Source organism: Exserohilum turcica (assembly GCF_000359705.1).
Source record: "Exserohilum turcica Et28A unplaced genomic scaffold SETTUscaffold_10, whole genome shotgun sequence".
Classification (NCBI taxonomy): Eukaryota; Fungi; Ascomycota; class Dothideomycetes; order Pleosporales; family Pleosporaceae; genus Exserohilum; species Exserohilum turcicum.
The window spans coordinates 392,103-411,654 of NW_007359915.1; the positions used below are offsets into that span (position 1 = coordinate 392,103).

Below are 19,552 nucleotides of genomic sequence, written 5' to 3' on the forward strand. Positions count from 1 at the left end.
GCGGCTAAGAGACGGAAATTAGCGGAAGAGATATTGAGAGTGCAGAGGGTGAATGTTCTTCTGAGTTTCGCCTGATGAGATGGACTGTCCTCAGTCATGTCGTATAGCTCGATAGTGTGATATTAGCAGGGGTAAGAAGCAACAAACCGGAATAGAAAGAGTGGCCAGCGCACCAAAGCGAACAAAATACTTGTTTCTATGAGTTGTTCAACGTGCTGACGCAGCACATTTCGCACAGAGGACAAAGTACACTGGCAATGCTGTTAACATGTGTGAGAATGGTCTACCTTTTGGAACATCCAGCTTTTCAAGCATGGCAGCCATCCTCGGCCAGACCCGCAGATCCTCGTGTGTACCGTCCGAATATCATCTCGCCTAAAAGCACGCTGCCGGTGACGGCGAATAGGAAGCCAATATTGTATGTCATCACGGCAAGCATGCTGTCCCGCAGTGAGTCTTAGGGGTCATTGGGTTACAACGGAAGCGATGTACATACAGCACGTAACCGACCAGCGCTCGGGTGAATTCCAGGCCTGCGCTGATACCGTCTCTTTTGATGCTCCAAGGCGCTCGAGCCATCCATAATCTGTGGGTAGCACTTGCGCCTTGCTCGGTGCTCTTTTCGCTGGCCTCTAAATATTGTAGCTGTACTGGACTCAAGGGTTCCATCTCTTCCGTGTCTGGCTCTTTGTATCGGGCCGGTGCTTGTCGGAAGGGATGACTCCACTGTCGCGCGTGGCCTCGAATACCCTCGTTTGTGGACGTGTACGCCTTGGCCTTGGCTTGTAAATGACTTTCCACCTCACGCTGCATCTGCCATTGGCGCTCCAGCTGGCTCTTCAAGGCACCAAGGAAGCGGTTGAAGATGCCCAGGAAGAAGAGAAAGAAGACAGTCAGCACATATGCCGCCGTTGTAGTGGTCGTCCACTTGGTGAACCAAAGCGTCACTCTTGTGCTTGTAGTGAAGGTGGATGCCATGCCGGACATGTCCATTGCTGGCATCGACGCCTGGGGTCCCATGGACGGCATGTGGTGCATCCAAGTGTCAGCGGAGGTGGCAGAGGGCATTGCCATGTCCATGTCCATGTCGTCTCAAGACAAAAAGGTTGTTGTTGGCAGTGAATGCAGTATGGGCAGGAGAAATAGCAAGGATGGGAAATTAGCATGTCAGCTGTCAGCTACCAGCTGCTAGAAGGACAGTTGAGCGAGTCTTTAACGTGCTGACCCCTGATACAGACACAAAACAGTGAGAGAGTTGGCTGAGTTTGCCAGATAGTTTTGGTGTGCAGCGGTTGTGCGGTGAGTTGAGCAAGTTTGAGAATATAGGCGCACGATGACGGCCCATTGTGGCAGACACGCAAGAAGCAGCAAACGGCGACTGCTGGTGCGATTATCTCTCGACAGCAAAACATCTACGCAGAGACTTGTCTGTGCCTGTGGTGCGCTTTGTGCGCGACCATTCAGATAGTTCAGGAGGCGTTACCAGATTCCCCATTCTCACATCAGCACCTAGGCACTTCTCATGTGGAAGGTAAGTACACGGCGGGCTAAGCATAGCATGCAAACGGCAGCGAGAGTGGATACAGACGCGTCTGGTCTTCTCTCACAGGTTGGGTGCGTGGGCGGCAGATGAGGATAGGCACGTGGCGTAGGCTACGGCCTGTGCATGGCCTACATGTGGGTACACGTACCAGCGGGCCATGTTTGTTTGACAATCTTGTCGGAGACGTGGTTTCGGAAGGAAGCGGGACCAGATCGGCACGCTCACTCGCACGGCGCGGTGGCAGGGAGAAGAAGGAGTGTGCGACTGAGTCGGGCTCGCAAAGATGGTGGTGTCGATCGTGGGCCAGCTGCACGCGGCCCTAACGCAAAGGAATACCACGGCCAGCACCAGCCACAAGCTGTGGAATTGCCAGTATCCATCGGCGCCGTTTCCGGCGCCGTTTCACCTAGCGCCAGTGTTAGTGGAGATCAATGCTCTAGCGAGGAGGCCTCTGTGCAGGCGTCGCGGAGGGCTGAACGGGATGGTGGGGCACTGAGGGAGACGGGGCAGGGCGGCTGTCTTGTGCCGTGTGCGTCGGGTGCGAGTAAGTAGTACGTATGAGAGGGGTGGCAGTGTAGGCGTATTAAGCAGAGTAAGTAAGGGGGGTGTAGTCAGCGTCAGTGTCAGTGAGTTAGGGGGGGATGGGGGGGGGCAGGCGCGTGACGGGCGAGGCCACGACGCGTGCAGGAGCTTGTTGAGGGCGTGAAGGGGAGGGGGAAGGGGAAAGGGAGGCAGAGGACGCGTGAAATTGAGGCCAAGCCAGGCGGAGAGCTGTGCAGGCCGGCAGCGAGCCAATCAGCGCGCGCCAGGCGTTTCCCCTGCGCTGGGCCTCCATGTCGGCCGTGTTGCTGCATCGAGGCTGCTGCAGAGGCGTTCATCAGGCCAGGCCGGGGCATGCACGTCTTCTGATGCACCGCACTATACATACTACTCCCACCACCACCACGCCCGCCGCCCACCACCGCCGCCCGCCGCCCGCCGCCCGCCATCGCCGTCGCCGTCGCCGCCCGTCGTCGGCGCCATGGCACACTCGTCGCTGGGCGGCGTGCTCGTTCGCTCGCCCATGGCTGCGCTTTTGCGCCGTGTTCGCTGCAAGGCGACGAACATACATGCATCCCTCTATCCATCCATCCATACACACACACACACACATATATATATATATATACATGATTTGTATAAACACACGCACCCTACTACTCCCACATACACGCACGCTCGTCGGGGGCCGGGGTCGGGGGCCATGCTGGTCATGATACGAAGCCTGTGTGCCCCGAGCTCCCTCCATGCAAGGCACGGCTGCTACCGAACGGCGCTGTTGCTGCCAAAGGCCATGGACTTCGCCCTTTGCTGTGCTCGTCGCTTTTTTGTTTGCCGTGCATTCTTTCTGACACGCCAGCGGAAACACGCAGGGCAACGCTTACAGGCCCGCCTTTACTCTTCTTGTCTGGCCCCCTCTGGCCCTGCCCCGCTTGTTCTAACCCTCCTGGAAGCGCATCCCCAGACTTGAATTTGAGCCCATCCCATCAGGGGCAGCCTTTGCAGCCCACCACGACCGTCTCCCAATTGATCCCCTCTCTGGAAGAGCCCGCCCGTCCTCCACGACACCGTCGCCTGCTCGTGATGCCCTGTCGCCGCCTCCCCCCTATATAGCCCGACCCCGTCTGGTGCCATGCCGAGCTGGAGACCGCTCCCGCGCATCGCGTTCGCCATATGCATATACCCCTTCCAGCCCTCGTCGCCCGCCGACCTGCCCCTCGAAATCGGCGACGAGCTGTACATCATCGAGCAGGGCGGACACGATGGCTCGTGGTATCGCGGCTACCTGGTTGCGCCGCCCTCGCTGCTGGCCGGCCTGACTAGCGTCAAGGGCCAGACACTCGAGGCACGCGTCTTCTCGGGCATCTTCCCACGCGTCTGCGTCGAGGTGCGCGAGGTCCTGGGCGATGGCAAAGACACGGCGACGCACGACGCTGCCAGCGACGCTGCCCGCCCCAGTCCCTACTCGCCGCCCACCAACGGCGTCGTCACGCCCACCGAAAGCACCCGCACCACCTCGCCCTTTGCAAAGGGCTCCGGCTCCCACGCACGACGCAGCTCCCGCAGCGACGCTGTCTCGGCCCTGCCCTGTCCTGGCGCCCGCCCGCTGTCGAGCCGCAGGTCCAACAGAAAGCGCGCCGGCAGCACCCACTCGCAGTGGACTGCCCGCGAAGAGCACCTGCAGCAATTGACCCTCCCGCTCTCGCCCATATCAGACCCGACCGCCCCCCGACCCCCCGCGCCCGTGCCCATGCTCAAGATTGGCGACGAGACGCCCACGTCTGCCCAAGAGCCCCTGGTGGACGAAATCGCCTCGTGCCTGCGCGAATGGCACTCGACAAAGGTCCACGAGCTGCTGCTTGCACGCAAGTATGCCTCGCTCGACAAGATGTCCAGGCTCGTCAGCAGCCTGGACACGGCGCGGCGCCAGCTGCTGCACAAGGTGCTGACGGCCCAGGAACTGGAAAAGGTGCGCGAGGCGACCGTCTGGGATCTCGTGGCGGGCAACAAGATGCTCTGCGGAGACGTCATTGTGCGCAGCCCTTCGCAACGTGGTCGCATACTGACAGGCGATGACTCGGCTATTGAAATCACCAAGCTCCAGTCCATGATGAGCCTGCTCGACAGCCGGCCCACCCCACAGCTCGACGAGCACAACCTGCACCACCTGTTTGTGAGCCTGAAGCACGTGTCGGGAGATGTCGTGTCGGGAGCTGCTCAGATCTGCATGCATCTGTGTCTGAAGACTCCAGGCGCTCCGCCCCAGCCCCTTTCGGAAGCCTACTCGTTCGACCTGACGAGCAAAGACGGCGCTGCCGTGTCTTTGGCCGGCGACAAGCTGCGTGCGCTTCTGGTAGACCTCAGCCTGACGGATATCGGCGAGGGCGCAGGCTCAGGCTCGACGCTGTATCTCGTCTTTAGACTAACCACCAATGAGCCCCTACGCATGCCCCCCGCGACCGACAAGGCCAGTGGGAATAAAGAACCGCCACCGAGCAAGACGTCCGGGGTGCAGCCTTCGCAGCATGGCAGCATCAAGGGTGGACGACGCAGTGTCATGTTTGGGGGTTCCAAGAGAAAGGAGTCAACAAATTCACGACACACCGACTCATCTGACGAACGCAGACACCCAAGCGTTGACCAGTCCCGCCCACAGCCACCCGATTCACGCCCAGATTCTGCGGCAGCCTCGACCACGCGCGCGAGGGCTTTCTCTCGTGATCAGAAGACACTGAAAAGATCAGTTGCAGTGGGCGTCGTCCCTGTCAACCAAATCCTCCAGGCACGGTCTGCAGCGGACCGCACGGTGACCATGTTCTGCACTGCGGCTCCTGGTGAGGATCTCTCAGAAGATAGCGCTGACTGGGACAGCATCTTGCCTGAGATCTTCCCTAGTGCCAGTGGACAGTACACGCGGAATCCGCAAATCAGCCGCATTACCGTCCATATAAAAGCCTTTGTCGATGCCGACGCCGAGCGGCTCATCGAGAAGGTCCCGACCATGCTCCACAACATCAAGCAATGCCGCAAGATTGGCTTCTCAGGCGCTCCAACCAAACCCCGCAGCGACATCTATCTGACGTTGGTCGAACCCTTTCTTCCAAAGAATGCCTTCTTAGCCCACCCCAAGACTGGTTCCGTCCCGCTCGGTCAATCGTCTCCCATGACTAACCTCCAGCTTACCATTGAAGTTCGCAAGAGCTCTGGAGAGCGCATTGAAGGGTGCATCTATCCTTCCACCAACAGCGCAGGCCACACTGCCTGGCGCACAACAGCAGCCCAGCGTGGCGAAGGCTGGAATTCGACGATTCGGCTTGCCATTGACCCACAAGATGTACCAGGTTCACACCTAGTCATGAGCGTTGCCGATGCACCTGGATTTCCATTTGCCCTGTGTTGGATGCCGCTCTGGAACCAGGACGCATTTGCCCGGGACGGCGATCACGCCCTGACGCTGTACAAATACGACGAGTACACCTCGGGTATGATTGCCGGCAAAGGTGCCTATCTCGGCCTACCATGGAGTGCTAAGAAGAAGGATGAGCATGTCATGGGCCCAATGGCTGCCGTCCATGTAAAGACCTTCCTCTGCAGCACAAAATACTCCCAGGATCCGACAATACTAGGCCTTATCAAGTGGCAAGAGCAACCAGCGGGAGAGCTCGTGGGATTGCTGCGCCGATTCAACTTTGTACCCGAGATTGAGATTGTCAAGCTTTTGAGCGAGGTTTTTGACGCCCTTTTTGCCATCCAAAATCACTATGCTGGTAGCGACGAGTACGAAGATCTGATTTTTAATGCCGTCGTCATCGTCTTGGGCATCGTGCATGACCGACGCTTTAACCTTGAACCTCTTGTAGACCAATACGCTCGTACCAAGGTGTTCCACTCCCTTGTCACATCGTGCCTGCTGCAAAGTCTCGGACGACTTTTGGCCAAGCCTACAGACCCCGAGAGCTCTCGGAGGCTACGCGCGACCTTCAAGGTTGGCAAGCTAATCATGAAGTTCTTGGCCAACGCCCGAGAGAGGCAAAAAGCAAAGGAAGAGAGCATCGGCATCAAGGACAGGACTCAATTCAGCAAAGAGATGAAGGCACTCTTCACATCGCTAGAGTCGCTGATGAACAACGCATCACCTGTCCTTATCGGGACCAAGACCATCTTGGTCCAGAATATTCATTCGTGGATACCGGAACTGGATGGATGCATGCCCGCAACAGAAGTCTTCAAGCTGACTGCCGGGTTCATCGACTCGTCGTCGGAAGTGCAGGGCAAGCTTATACTTTACAAGCTGGTTTTGATCCATCATCTGTCGGAGCTTCAAATTTTCCGCGCCCCTGAAGTACGTCGTATGCTTCTGACAAGTACCGTGCAGTGGCTGGCGCCATACTGGGGCAGGGTAGAGACCGTCACCGATCAGTGGAAGGACCAGGTGCGTCTCTGCTGCTCAGTTGTAGCCTCACAGGTGGAAGAACTAGGAAAAGAAGCCGCCGAGTACATGCCAAAGCTGGTGGATTCATACCGCGCAATCCAAGCCACCCCTCGGCCAGCCAAAAGGACCCTGTCGCTGCTTTTCCCAACAAGCTATCCTTTCCAAACACGGCCGACAACCGCTGAGGCTACCTTTGACGAGGCACTGGCTGAGATATCCGCTGTACTGTCGGCAATGTCTAGTCTACCCTCTCTCTTACTTCCGGAGTTGCCCAAGGACGATACGGCCGAGTTTTTGTTTTCGGTACTGCAAGTTTACATTTCGATTCTCGACTGCGAGGCGTTTCCTAGCTCATGGTTGAGTGTGCACATCTACCATCACAAGGCCATCATGCGAGCATTGGACAAACTATTCAACGTTCTATCCGATTCATTTCTCCCTCTTCCCGATGAGGCGGACGCCTTCAGTACCGAACTATGGCGTGCGTTTTTCGATGCGCTGCTAACACTCGTTGGCAGCGATGCGCTTGCACTGGAGACATTTCCTGAGCAGAAGCGCCGTGCTGTGTGGAAGATCGCTGGCGATGTTCGTGAGCATGGCGCAGATTTGTTGCAACGCAGTTGGGAGACGATCGGCTGGGAGGCGAGCGCCGAAGACAAGGAGCAGTACGGGATTGATAAGATGGGCGGCTTCCAGGTGCAATATGTGCCTGGGCTCGTGGCGCCCATTGTGGAGCTTTGCCTCAGTGTGCACGAAGGTCTGCGAAGCGTGGCAATCGAAGTGCTGCAGACAATGATCATCAGCGAGTGGACGCTGAGTGAAGATTTGGCTCTGATCCAGGCTGAGATTATTGATTGCCTGGACCATCTGTTCAAGACAAAGCACCTCACCGAGGCTGTCTCGCAAAAGCACTTTATTCAGGAGCTGATTGAACTGTTCGAGCCCCTCGCGCATGATCCTGAAGAGCCTTTGCTCGGAGCCTTGAAGGACCTGATATCGACCGTTGACGAGCTGCTTGACCTACTCGTCGCCGTGCATAGCACCGAGGCCACTGGCGAAATCTTCCACATCATGGACACGTTGCATCTCATGGAGTTCTTGAAGGACATGCAGAAAGAAGACATGTACATTCGCTATGTGCACCAGCTCGTCGAGCTACAGGTGGATGCACAAAACTACACCGAGGCAGGACTTGCGCTTAGGTTACATGCCGAGTTATACGACTGGAATCCAAACTCAACCGTGGACCCACTGACTGACCCGAGCATGCCACCACAGTCCGCATTCGAGCGCAAGGAACAGCTCTACTTCCAGATGATCGACCACTACGAGAACGGACAGTCATGGGACAATGCATTGGCTGCTTACAGGGAGCTTGCGGAACAGTACGAACACAACGTCTTTGACTTTTCCAAGCTGGCTCGCACGCAACACGCTATGGCCAAGATTCACGAAAACATTGCAAAGGGCGAACGTGCCAACCCCCGTTACTTTAGAGTAGTGTACAGGGGCCTAGGATTTCCCCCGGGACTGCGGGACAAGCAATTCATCTTTGAAGGATCTTCCAACGACCGACTGGCCTCATTCACCGATCGAATGCAGCAGCAACACCCTGCAGCACATGTCATCAATCCTGGTGCAGAAGTGGATGTCGAGGGCCAGTACCTGCAAATCTACCCCGTCAGCCCACAAAAGGACCTAACTCATCCCATCTACCAGCGAGCAAAGGTGTCTCAATCAGTCAAGGACTACTACCTGTTGTCTCGGCCATCGCACTTTACATCAGCATCTCGCCGCTCGCCATCGACCGTTACCGCGAGAGATGCCGGTGCAGAGAAGAGCCTCTACACTACAGCAGAGCGCTTTCCTAATATTCTGCGAAGAAGCGAGATAGTTGCTGTAGGCACAGTGACGCTTACTGCATTGCAAATGGGCATTGAGCGTACAACACGCAAGACAGTGGAGCTACTGGCCATTGAAAAGCGTATTACAGATGGCGATGACACTGCGTTCAACATGCTCACCCAGGAGCTCATGTATGCTGTCGACACGCACTCGCGAGACTGCGTCGCAAATTACCATGAATTGCTTCCGCCATTGGAGGATGCAGAAGAAGATGATGACGGCGACGAGATGCACCGGCCTAATCCACTCGAGAACGCTATGCGAGTGGCTTTGGTCGACTATGCTCTAGTTATTCGCCGCTGCTTATCATTGTATGTGAGGCCTGCTCAGCAAGCTACAAAAGCAGACCTTTCACAACGTATGTATCATGAGAAGCGCATTCTGAAGCCGGCTGACCCGTTGTAGGATTCGAAGCGGCCTATTTCCGAGAACTATCACTTCTGCTGCCACTGAACATGGCCCCAACGATGCGTTCCCCCACAGACTCACACTCGGGAGCGGCTAAATCTCGTTCTCGCGTAGCAAGCCCGACAAATGACGCAAAACAAGTCAATGGGGACAGAATCGCCTCACCCGTTCAGAATGGCCGATCATCACGACAAGATAAGAAGAGACACAGTCTGGCCTTTTTGACTAAAGAATTTCTCATGGGCGAATCGGAGAAGGAAAAGGACAAGGAGAAAAAGAAAGAGAAGGACAAGGAGGAGGAAACCAAGGTCGAAAAAGCAGCAACAGACGATGATGCTTCCACTACAGTCTCCTCACGCAGCCGCAGCAAGGAACCGCATAGTCTCAACCGGTTGAGTTTGAGCTTCCTCAATCAAGTGCCGAACTCGCCACAGCCCGAGGCGTTGCCCAGCTTCCCGAGCCGTGGCCAGTCGAACGCGAGTGACAGTAGCCTTCAGCAGCAGTCGAGCGGACAGCGTCCCGAGACGGTCCAAAGTCAGAAGAGCGACAAGTCGCTATCGTCGCGGACAGGCAGCGTGAAGAAGAGACTTAGCTTCATGAATATTTCAAAGAAAAGCAGCAAGAGCAGTGTCAGGGGACGTGTTGATGATACCCTGGTGGAGGAGTAATTTTTTTTTGTTGACACAATGATTTCTTTTGTTTGCTTTCGTAGCAGCTTACGGGTTGCATAATGCTTGGATACAATACAATATAGGATACATGGGGTTGGCACGGAAGGGCGTGCGTCTCGGTGCACATTTGGCTCGGCTTTTTGCCTCCACAGGCAGTTTCTGTACAACATTGGCGATGTTTGTTTATACCCTTCTTTTATTTTTGCTTGGATACTTGGATGTAGCGCATGATGCATGCTAAAATACTACAATGGGCAACGACGGAACTTTGTGTGCGTAGCCATGCGTGTGCGTGAGGATGAGAGATGTGAATGGGTGGAGCAAGCGGGGGTGGTGCCGGGTTATCGATAGCGCGCGGCATGATCCCTGCACTGTCAAAAAAGTTCGAGCCCAAAAATTGTCGACTTGTCGCGCGCAGCCATCTTCACCACCACGCGGATGTTGGCCGCCATGTCGCTCGAGGAGAGACTGACAAAGATCCGGGACAACCCGAAGCTGCAGGGCCAGCAGCAGGTACGATTTCCTTTTCCTAGCCAACAGTGCGAAGCCTGTTCACTGACGTCTCCAGACCCATGTCCTGCTCTCGGCCATCGAAGACACGCTCCGCCAGCAAAACTCAGAATTCACCCCGACGGCATACTTTGCCGCCCTGCTGTCGCTGCTGGGCCGCCAGATAATCGCCGAAGGCATTGCGAGCAAGGACACAGCCACGGCGACCATCTACCTGCTGGACCTCGTCACCCCCCATGTGCCAGCCCCGCTGCTGCGATCCAAGTTCACCGACATCCTCACCAACCTCGCGCCCGCCCTCACAGCCCAAGACGCCGATACGCCACTGATCCGGTCGTCTATAGGATGTCTTGAGTCGCTGCTGCTCGTGCAAGATGCGCGCGCCTGGGAGCTGCCCCAGACGACCATCAGCCCGCGCAGGGCTGTCGCGGGACTGCTGCAGATATCAATCGATCACAGGCCCAAGGTGAGGAAGAGGGCGCAGGAGGCACTCAAAAAGGTGCTGGCGAACCCTCCGCCCAGCCCTGCGCTGGATCACCCGGCAGCAGATATGTGCGCAGAGACCGCGCAGAAGATGCTCAAGGACATTGCGACAGAGGCAGCAGCCAAGGCACGCAAGCACAAGGGAAAGAGAGACACAGACAACAAGGATCCTGATCTGATCCACACCCTACAGCTCATCAAGACGATTGCCGCATCATCTGGTGGCTGGCCAAGTAGCAAGATTGACGTCTTGTGCGAGCTGCTACTCAACATCTCCAAGTCTAGCAACGAGTTTTTGACCATGGCTGCCTTCGACATCTTCGAGGTTATTTTTGCAGGCATGGCCAATGAGCTTGCTTCTGCTAAGCTGCCCAGACTGCTTGAGGTCATCTCCGAATTGCAGCCCTCTAAGAACGACTCGCAGCTGCTTCCACCCTGGATCGCAGTCGTGTCGCGCGGCTACGAAGTATCCGCTCAGATTGAGCCCGAAGAGACCTTTATGAAACTCCCTGAGCTATTTTCTACCATTGCCGAGTTCCTCACATCCTCCTCGCACAACATTCGCATATCCGCCTCAGAGTGCTTGATCTCGTTTGTCGTCAACCTCGTTCCCGAAAGCGTTATCCTTGAGCCCTCGGTTTTCGATGAGAAGATTTTGGAGAAGGTAGCCAAGGTTGCGCAAGATCTCTTGAGCGTCAAGTATCAAGCTGCTTGGATGGAGGTATTCAATGTCTTTGCCGCCATGTTCGAGACACTCAGATGGCGCTCAGACCCTATCCTCAAGCCTGTGCTGAGGGTCGTTGGAGATCTAAGAGGCAATGACAGTTTTTCGGGAAAGAAAGAGGCGGATACAGTCATTTCAAAGGCCATTACCGCAATGGGCCCTGATGTTGTGCTTGAGATTCTCCCCTTGAACCTGCCACGACCACCACCTGGACAGACTGGAAGAGTTTGGATGCTTCCCCTCCTCCGTGATTCTGTGCACAACACTAAGCTAGCCCACTTCAGAAAGGAGATGGTGCCGTTGAGTGAAGAGCTCTATCAAAAGGTGATAGATCACGGTGAGAAGGAGAAGACAATGGAGGTCAAGGTTTTTGAAACTGTAGTACAGCAGATTTGGTCCATCCTGCCCGGATACTGCGATTTGCCATTGGATCTGGTGGACGCTTTCGACCAGAGCTTTTGCGAGATGCTGGCAAACCTTCTCTATGGCCAGGCCGATCTGCGAACGGACATTTGCCGAGCTCTCCAGAACTTGGTGGACAGCAACAAAGCCATTGTAGAACTGGAATCCGACGACGACTTGCTGGCCCAGGCCCGTATCTCCAAAGCCGATGCACAGAAGAACCTGGACCATCTTGCTGGTTTTGCTAGCAACATGCTCGCAGTCCTCTTCAATGTTTACAGCCAGACTCTGCCGCAGTATCGTGGCACCATCCTCAGGACTATCAATGCATACCTAAGCATTGTACCTGAGAGAGAACTCATGGAAACCTTTGAACGAGTTGCGACTAATCTTGAGGCCTCGCTTCCTGACCCTGGCTCACAGACACAGGCAGCCAAGCAAAAGCAGGAGGTAGGCCCAAACAAGATGCCGCCCATGAGCCACACCCTCATGGACTTGATTATCACAATCGCCCTGTACCTCCCACGCGACAGCTATCGGTCGCTGTTTCGCATGGCTGAGATTATGATCAACCGCGAGAACGAGCCGCAACTGCAGAAGAAGGCGTACAAGCTTATTCCTCGTCTTGCAGAGTCTGAGATGGGTCGAGCTGCTTTGAAAGAGCGCAATGCAGAGCTACAACAGCTGCTTCTTGGAAGTGCAGAAAAGGCCTCCGCCCCTGCACGGAGAGATCGGCTGAACGCGTTGTTCCAGGTGCTTGAAGCCTTGCCACAAAGTGATCTTCACTTTATCCCATCGATCCTTTCCGAGGTGGTCATCTCAGCCAAGGAGACTAATGAGAAAGCTAGGGAGGCAGCCTACAACCTGCTCGTCGCAATGGGCGAGAAGATGGCCCAGGGCGGTCAGGTTGTGCAATCCAAGGTACCCAATATGCCTGCCGATGCCCCAACTGTGGAAGCTTCGCTCGAGGAGTACTTTACGATGGTGTCAGCGGGTCTGGCTGCCACGACACCGCACATGATTTCTGCATCCATTACCGCCGTCACCCGTATACTTTACCAGTTCCACAATCAGATTTCACAGGAGACCATCACAAACCTATGCGACCTGATGGATATCTTCCTGCAGAACCCCAATCGCGAAATCGTCCGCAGTGTACTTGGCTTTGTCAAAGTCGAGGTTATCTCGTTGCCCGAGTCGCTTGTACGCCCACGTCTCAACACCCTTCTCAAGAATTTGATGGTCTGGAGTCACGAGCACAAGGCCCACTTCAAGGCCAAGGTCAAGCATATTGTAGAACGTATGGTCCGCAAGTTTGGTGTAGAGGAAGTCGAACGTGCCACTCCTGTAGAGGATCGCAAGTTAATCACCAACATCCGCAAGACGCGCGAGCAACGTAAGAAGAAGAAACAACAGGCTGCGGAAGATGGTGAAGAGCCAACCGAGAAGCGCAAGGGCAAATTTGAGAGCGAGTACGACCAGGCCGTATATGGCAGTGAAAGCGAGGAGAGTGAGGGTGATTCTGAAGACGAGTTTGTCAAGAATCAAAGCAAGCAACAGCGCGGTGCAAAGGGCGGTAATACTTATATTATCGAAGACGAGGATGAGCCACTCGACTTGCTCTCCAAACGCGCTCTCGGAAACATTTCATCTACGAAGCCTCTGCGTCAACGCAAACAACCAACGAAGATGAAAGCGCGCACGAATGAAGACGGCAAGCTCATCCTCGGTGATTCAGACGACGAGACAGAGGTCAAGGGCAAGAAATCTAAGAAGCAGGCTGATGACGATGACGACGCACTCATGGATATCGACGATCAAAACACATCCTTGGAGGCAGGCATCAACGCCTATGTGGACGCCATCCGAGGCCGTGACGCCGCCAAAACTGGCCAGAAGGGACGTCTCAAGTTCAGCAACAAACGCACTCATGGAGACGACGAAATGGACATGGATGACGACGGTGCCGAGGCCGATTGGCAAGACATTCGCAAAGCAAAGTCTGGCTCAGGCATGGGTAGGGGTAGCATGAAGAGCGGAGGAGTTGGACAGAAGAACCAGAGAAGGGCATTGGGTCAGGAGAGATCAAAAGGAGGAAACGTTAGTGGCGGAGAAGGCAGGGGGTCAAAAGGCAGGATTGAAAAGACAAAGAGTCCTAGGGGCAGAGGCGGCGGCCTCAGAGGAAAGGGACCGAGTGGAAAGTGGAGCGGACCAAAGTAAAATGAAGAGATAGGATGAATGAAAGGGATAATCTCAGGGTGTTAGGAGAATGAATGGATTTTATGGGGTTTCTTACCTTTGATCACGTATAAATTTAGATACCAATCACGGCGTCCTCCCGAACATCGAGCGGCTACTCTTGTTGATGTGATCTGGTTGGCAGACGATATGCAATACTGGGATTGATATGATGATAGGATTCTCTCGCCTTGGTGTTCAGAGATGTGACATCACATTTTGCGCAACATGATCTCGCGGGGCGAGCAAGTGGCGAAAGACTACGGTATTCCAAAGAGAATACTGCCTTTTATTCGACATGTATTGTGAGTGTTACTCCCATGAAACGCTTCCTCAGTCACATCGACACACTCACCCGAACCATGTCGTCGCCCCGGATTTCGCTGTCCGCCTCTTCGCGGCCCGCACGTCTAGACGACTACCTAGGACTATCACACCCCCCTCAAGCCCGAAAATCATGTATCGTCAAGCCGCTCTCGATACAAGTAGCCGACGGCCCAGACGGCGCGGTATCAGGATTCCTACACCTACCGCCGACGACGTCTGCGACACCCACGTGCAGCACAGCAGCCATACTGGTCTCGGGCGCAGGAGGCGGCGTCGTAGGACCCTCATCGATATACCTTTCTCTCGCAGACAAGCTGGCGTCCCTCAGGCAGCCCGTGCCGGTCCTCCGACTCGACTACCGGTTCCCCGCGCGCACCAAGTACTCCGTGCGCGACGTGGCAGCGGCCATGGACGAGCTGCAATCCTGCTACGGGATCCAGCACTTTGTGCTTGTGGGATGGTCGTTTGGCGGCGCGTCCGTCTTCAGCGTCGCAGGCAGCGACACCCGCGTGGTGGGCTGTGCGACGGTGGCAAGCCAGACGGCCGAAACAGACGCAATCGCGTTGCTGGCACCGCGGCCGCTATTGCTACTGCATGGCACGGGAGATCGCACGCTGAGCCCTGCGTGCTCGCGCCGCTTGTACGAGGGATACGGCGTGGGGGGCTCGCGCGAGTTGAGGCTTTTCCAAGACGACGATCATGCTTTGACGCGGAATTCGCTCGAGGCGGAGCAGTGCATCGGCGCGTTTGTGCTGCGGTGTGCGGGACTGGATGGGCAGGCTGAGAGGGATGGGCTGACGGAGAGGCTGGTGGGTGAAGGGGAGAAGATCGAGTTGATGAGGAGAGGGGGGGATTTGAGGCGGAATAAGAGTGTAGAGTAGACTGGTAAGTCGTTTGTAGTATTCTTCTTTGTATTAAACAGGTATCTACGACATTGTCTTTGCCTGGCTGGACATACAAGTGGCAGAGTATCCACTGTTACATCTCTTGAGCAAATGTACTGTTGAGAAAAACATTCACCCTAAGGTCTCTAGCACGTCCAAGTACACATACATACATCCATACACAGTGCCACGTCTGACTGTATTGCTAGGACCAACCAGCCACGCAGAATCCCAATACTTACACAGTAAAAAAGAGCGACCGAAGTCGGACCTTGACAAGTGTAAGAAATGCAAGACAAGGAATAACCCAGAAATGTCTCATTTCCTGAGCTTATCCTGACTTCTGACCTAGTACTTACGGCATGTAACCTCGTCATATACCAAAACAGGTGTCTTGTGTTGCTATTGTGACCGGGAATAACCGACGGAGGCAAGTATAGGGAGGCCTGGTTCACAATTTCGTGGCGTTTTCGGCGAATAATTGGAGTGAAAAGAGTCAGGGAAAGAGAGTTTGGTTAGGTGTCAGGTGATTTTTTTAAGGTTTGTAGATGAAAAGGCTTCAGAGGGGCGGGTTTGTGTGTGTGTGTGTGTGTGTGTGTGTCTGTACACGATTGCATGGGTAATACGATCGGCCTGACTGGGAGGTTCAGGAGGTTAAGGAGAGAGAGAGAGAGCTCTTCATGTTGGTACCTAGCTTAAAGTTCGTACGACATCTGTTGAGTAGTATATTAAGTTTGCCGTCAACGCAGTGACGTGTGGCTATCATTTTAATTAAACCCATGAGTCGGGCATGAGGTACGCTTTGATGATTTGCATGGGCGATGAAAAAAAATGGATTTGGAAATAAATCAGACAGGATGTTTGGAATCACAATACTATGGCGGCGTTTGGGCTCACCCTACTGTGCAGTATAAACGTCTACATGGAATCTACGACGTTTTCTCTGGTGCCTGGCCACAAGCATGTAGAAGAAGGCCATGCGATTTCCACATCTACATCCAGCTAGACGCAATTGCACTCCAGAACATCATCAGCGAGATGTAAATCAGGCTCCGATAAGAAAGCAAACTAGACAACATGCACGCACACTATACCCCCCCTCTCTCCTCCTCCTCAAAAACAAAAACCACACAATCCTCATTCGCACCAGTCATATTACTACACACTGACTAAACAGTCCCCCCCTCCCCCCAGAAAAGGCTAATTAACTCTTCCCCACTGCCCCCCCCCCCCCAAAAAAAAAGAAAAGAAAAACCCACACACACATACATACATACATATCCGATCCGACACTTCTACACTACCACTACAGTAGGTGTAGGTGTAGGCACCCAAGCAGGCCCACTGCCAAACCCCAGGCAAAGCCAACCCATGCGCATACATTACATGCACATGCCACATAGCTACCTCGGCAGGCGCAAGTGCAAAAGCCCATCTCTCTCTACATTACATGTACGTACTTGGATGTACTTGCCACTAGGTAGACAAACCCGGAAGGGCCAACAATAACAACAACAACAACAACAACAACAACAAGAAACGATGGCAACGCATAACCCACAATTCAAAAGTCGCACGCCCCAAACGCAGAAACTCACACACACCCCAAAACCCCAGTGAAACACGCGACGAATGAGTTGTAAACCCCCCGCGCACTACATCTTTGGCGCCAGTACTGTTTTTCTTGTTTTTTTCTTCTCCTTCTTCTTCTTCTTCTTCTTCTTCTCTTCTGCTGTTGCTGTTGCTGTTGCTTACATAGATACCAGCATTGTTGTTTCGGGCTGTGCGAGTAGACGTCGCATATATGTGTTGTATGTAGCGTCAAGAGCGTGAAGAGCGTGTTATATTGCGTTGCATTTACGTTGCATTCATGTCGCATTGTACATACTGCAATACGCAGATATATACATTCGCTTCATAGCTGTAGCTGTAGCTGTAGCTGTATGTATCTAAGTATCTATCTACGTAGGGTAGCTGTAGCGGTCGGGGAAAATAACGTCATGCATGGCATGGCATGGCATGGACTGCGGATTGCAGATTGCGCGCACTACATTCCGCAAATGGACGACAGAAACACTATTTTGTTTTTTTTTGTTTTTTTTTGGGCTTCCCTTTGCTGTGCATGTGCATGTGCATGTGTGTGTGGGTGCAAGCAGCCCAGAAACTGAAATGGCGGGCTCAAAGGAAAAAGAAAAGAAAAGGAAAACTGCCTTGCTACCCACTTTTTGTTCTTCTTCTTCTTGTTGTTGTTGTTGTTGTTGTTCTTCTTCTTCCTTTTCTTTTAGGCGTGCATACGGAGTTAGGGTGGTGTGAGAGAGCGAGACAGCGAGACAACGAGACAACGAGAAAGAGAGAGAGAGAGAGAGAGAGAGAAAGGCATACGCATTACGCAGCCCCGTTTTCGCCCCCCGCAAAAAAGAAAACCAACCAACAACAGCCAAAAAATAAACTGGAATCATGGCACATGGGTTGTGGTTGGATGGAGCCCCCCCCCCCCCCGCCCCCCACCCCACTCGACTTGAAGCTGTTTCTACACATGATTTGGTTCGCGCAGAAGGACAATGCTAGCACACCTCAAGGATCCAAAACCCCGTGCCAAGCTTAGGGATCCCATGATGTTAGTGTTAGTGTTGGATGTGGGGGGGGGCTGTTCTTCTTTTCTTTTAAAATAAAGTAGCCGGCCAAATCTCCTCTCTGGTTGTGTCCACATTTTCCCCATTTGTACATACTTGGATTGCGATGAGAAGCATCGTGACCCCACTATTATTATAATCATCGTCATGGAGTTTAATCTTGTCAACTGCGTCTTGAGTCCGGCCGTCGAGGCCATCCTCGCGTACCATGCCCTCCCATTCATCATGCCAGGCAGCAGCCCCACGCTGGCGGGGTGCTTTGTTTTCTTTGCGCTGCTCAGCAACGGCCTGGTGCTAGTGTATACGCTCATCCTTTACCCGTTCTTCCTATCGCCGCTACGCCACCTCCCACGGGCAAAAGGCTTTATTCCGCTCATCGGCCATGGCTGGATGATGACGCAGCGACCAGGCGGGGAGCCGCATCTCCGCGTCATGAAGGAGACGCCCAACGACGGCCTGGTCCTCTCTCACGGCTTCTTCCACACAACAAGGCTGATTGTCACGTCACCGCTTGCGCTGGCCGATATCCTTGTGCACAAGAGCTATGATTTCGAGAAGCCGGCTTTTGCTCGGGGCTTTTTGGTAAAGTTCCTTGGGCAGGGCCTGTTGACGAGTGAGGGCGACGAGCACAAGCACCACCGCAAAAGGATTGCGCCGGCCTTCCACTTTAGACATATCAAAGAACTGTATCCCGTGTTTTGGGCAAAGTCGACAGAGTTTGTCCGTGTGCTGCAAAAGGACCTCGCTGAGCGACCCAACCATGTCTTGGAGATTGGCCATTATTCCACCCAAGTGACCATGGACATCATAGGGCTTGCGGGGCTGGGCCGGGACATTGGGTCGTTGCGCAACAGCGACGACGAGCTCATCAAGAACTACGAGGAGATTCTCGAGCCGACCAGGGAAAAGGTGCTGTATTTTGTCAGCCACATCGTCTTGTCGCCCTGGGTGGTTAGCAAGTTGCCGTGGAAGCTAAACGAGAGAGTCAGGATTACGACGGGCACGCTGAAGCGGATATGCACCGAGTTTGTGGCAGATAAAAAGGCCAAGATGAAGGTCGGGGGCGCCGACAGCAGCGAGAGTCGTGATATCCTGTCCATCATGATACGCAGCAACGACTTTTCCGACGAGAACCTGGTAGACCAGCTACTTACATTCCTAGCAGCCGGGTAAGCAAGTCTCATAATATATTGTTTTTGAGCATCAGGCTAAGAATAGGCATAGTCACGAAACCACGTCGTCAGCACTGACATGGGCATCCTACCTGCTGTCGCAAAATCCAGCTATCCAGACCCATGTCCGGGCAGAAATCCATCAATATATACCGGACCCCAAGGCGCTCTCGGAGCCAAGCTTCGACGTGGCTAGCCTGCTGGAAAGCATGCCATACCTCAACGCCGTGTGCAACGAGGTGCTTCGGCTCTACCCCACCATACCCGTTTCCGCACGCGTTGCCATTCGCGACACGACGGTTGCGGGCCACTTCATCCCCAACGGGACCATGTTCTTCGTAGTGCCGTGGGCGACAAACCGTAACCCCGCACTGTGGGGCGCCAACGCAGAGGACTTTGTGCCTGAGCGGTGGCTTGACAAGGAGAGCGGGCGGGCGACCATGAACGGTGGAGCAGCCAGCAACTACAGTTTTCTAACGTTTCTGCACGGACCACGAAGTTGCATTGGTGAGAGATTTGCGCGGGCGGAGATGAGGGCTCTTGTAGCGGCATTTGTGGGGAGCTTCCAAATGGCGTTGGCAGACCCCCTGGAAAAAGTGGTTGTGGGTGGAACGATTACGAGTAAGCCGGTCAGCGGGATGAGGCTTAAGTTGGAACCAGTGAAATGGGGACCTGAATGA

The 19,552-nt window shown here is 54.3% G+C and overlaps 5 protein-coding genes across 5 annotated transcripts; 4 read left to right on the plus strand and 1 right to left on the minus strand.

Moving 5' to 3' along the window:
- Nucleotides 1-272: 272 nt before the first annotated feature.
- Nucleotides 273-1,086, minus strand: SETTUDRAFT_45034 (uncharacterized protein; the record flags this gene model as incomplete). Its single annotated transcript, XM_008023144.1, has 2 exons — nucleotides 273-440; nucleotides 497-1,086. 2 exons carry the CDS (start codon nucleotides 1,084-1,086, stop codon nucleotides 308-310), a joined length of 723 nt encoding a protein of 240 aa, XP_008021335.1. The 3' UTR covers nucleotides 273-307.
- A 2,129-nt stretch (nucleotides 1,087-3,215) lies between these two features.
- On the plus strand, nucleotides 3,216-9,681 carry SETTUDRAFT_174859 (uncharacterized protein; the record flags this gene model as incomplete). The annotated part of the gene is made up of 2 exons (XM_008023278.1): nucleotides 3,216-8,778; nucleotides 8,826-9,681. 2 exons carry the CDS (start codon nucleotides 3,216-3,218, stop codon nucleotides 9,494-9,496), a joined length of 6,234 nt encoding a protein of 2,077 aa, XP_008021469.1. The 3' UTR covers nucleotides 9,497-9,681.
- Nucleotides 9,682-9,949: 268 nt separating this feature from the next.
- Nucleotides 9,950-13,858, plus strand: SETTUDRAFT_144696 (uncharacterized protein; the record flags this gene model as incomplete). Its single annotated transcript, XM_008023279.1, has 2 exons — nucleotides 9,950-10,012; nucleotides 10,068-13,858. The coding sequence occupies 2 exons, from the start codon at nucleotides 9,950-9,952 to the stop codon at nucleotides 13,836-13,838; spliced, it is 3,834 nt and encodes a 1,277-aa protein (XP_008021470.1). The 3' UTR covers nucleotides 13,839-13,858.
- A 360-nt stretch (nucleotides 13,859-14,218) lies between these two features.
- Nucleotides 14,219-15,064, plus strand: SETTUDRAFT_101369 (uncharacterized protein; the record flags this gene model as incomplete). The annotated part of the gene is made up of 1 exon (XM_008023280.1): nucleotides 14,219-15,064. One exon carries the CDS (start codon nucleotides 14,219-14,221, stop codon nucleotides 15,062-15,064), a length of 846 nt encoding a protein of 281 aa, XP_008021471.1.
- A 2,861-nt stretch (nucleotides 15,065-17,925) lies between these two features.
- SETTUDRAFT_36198 (uncharacterized protein) lies at nucleotides 17,926-19,552 on the plus strand (the record flags this gene model as incomplete). The annotated part of the gene is made up of 2 exons (XM_008023073.1): nucleotides 17,926-18,869; nucleotides 18,925-19,552. The coding sequence occupies 2 exons, from the start codon at nucleotides 17,926-17,928 to the stop codon at nucleotides 19,550-19,552; spliced, it is 1,572 nt and encodes a 523-aa protein (XP_008021264.1).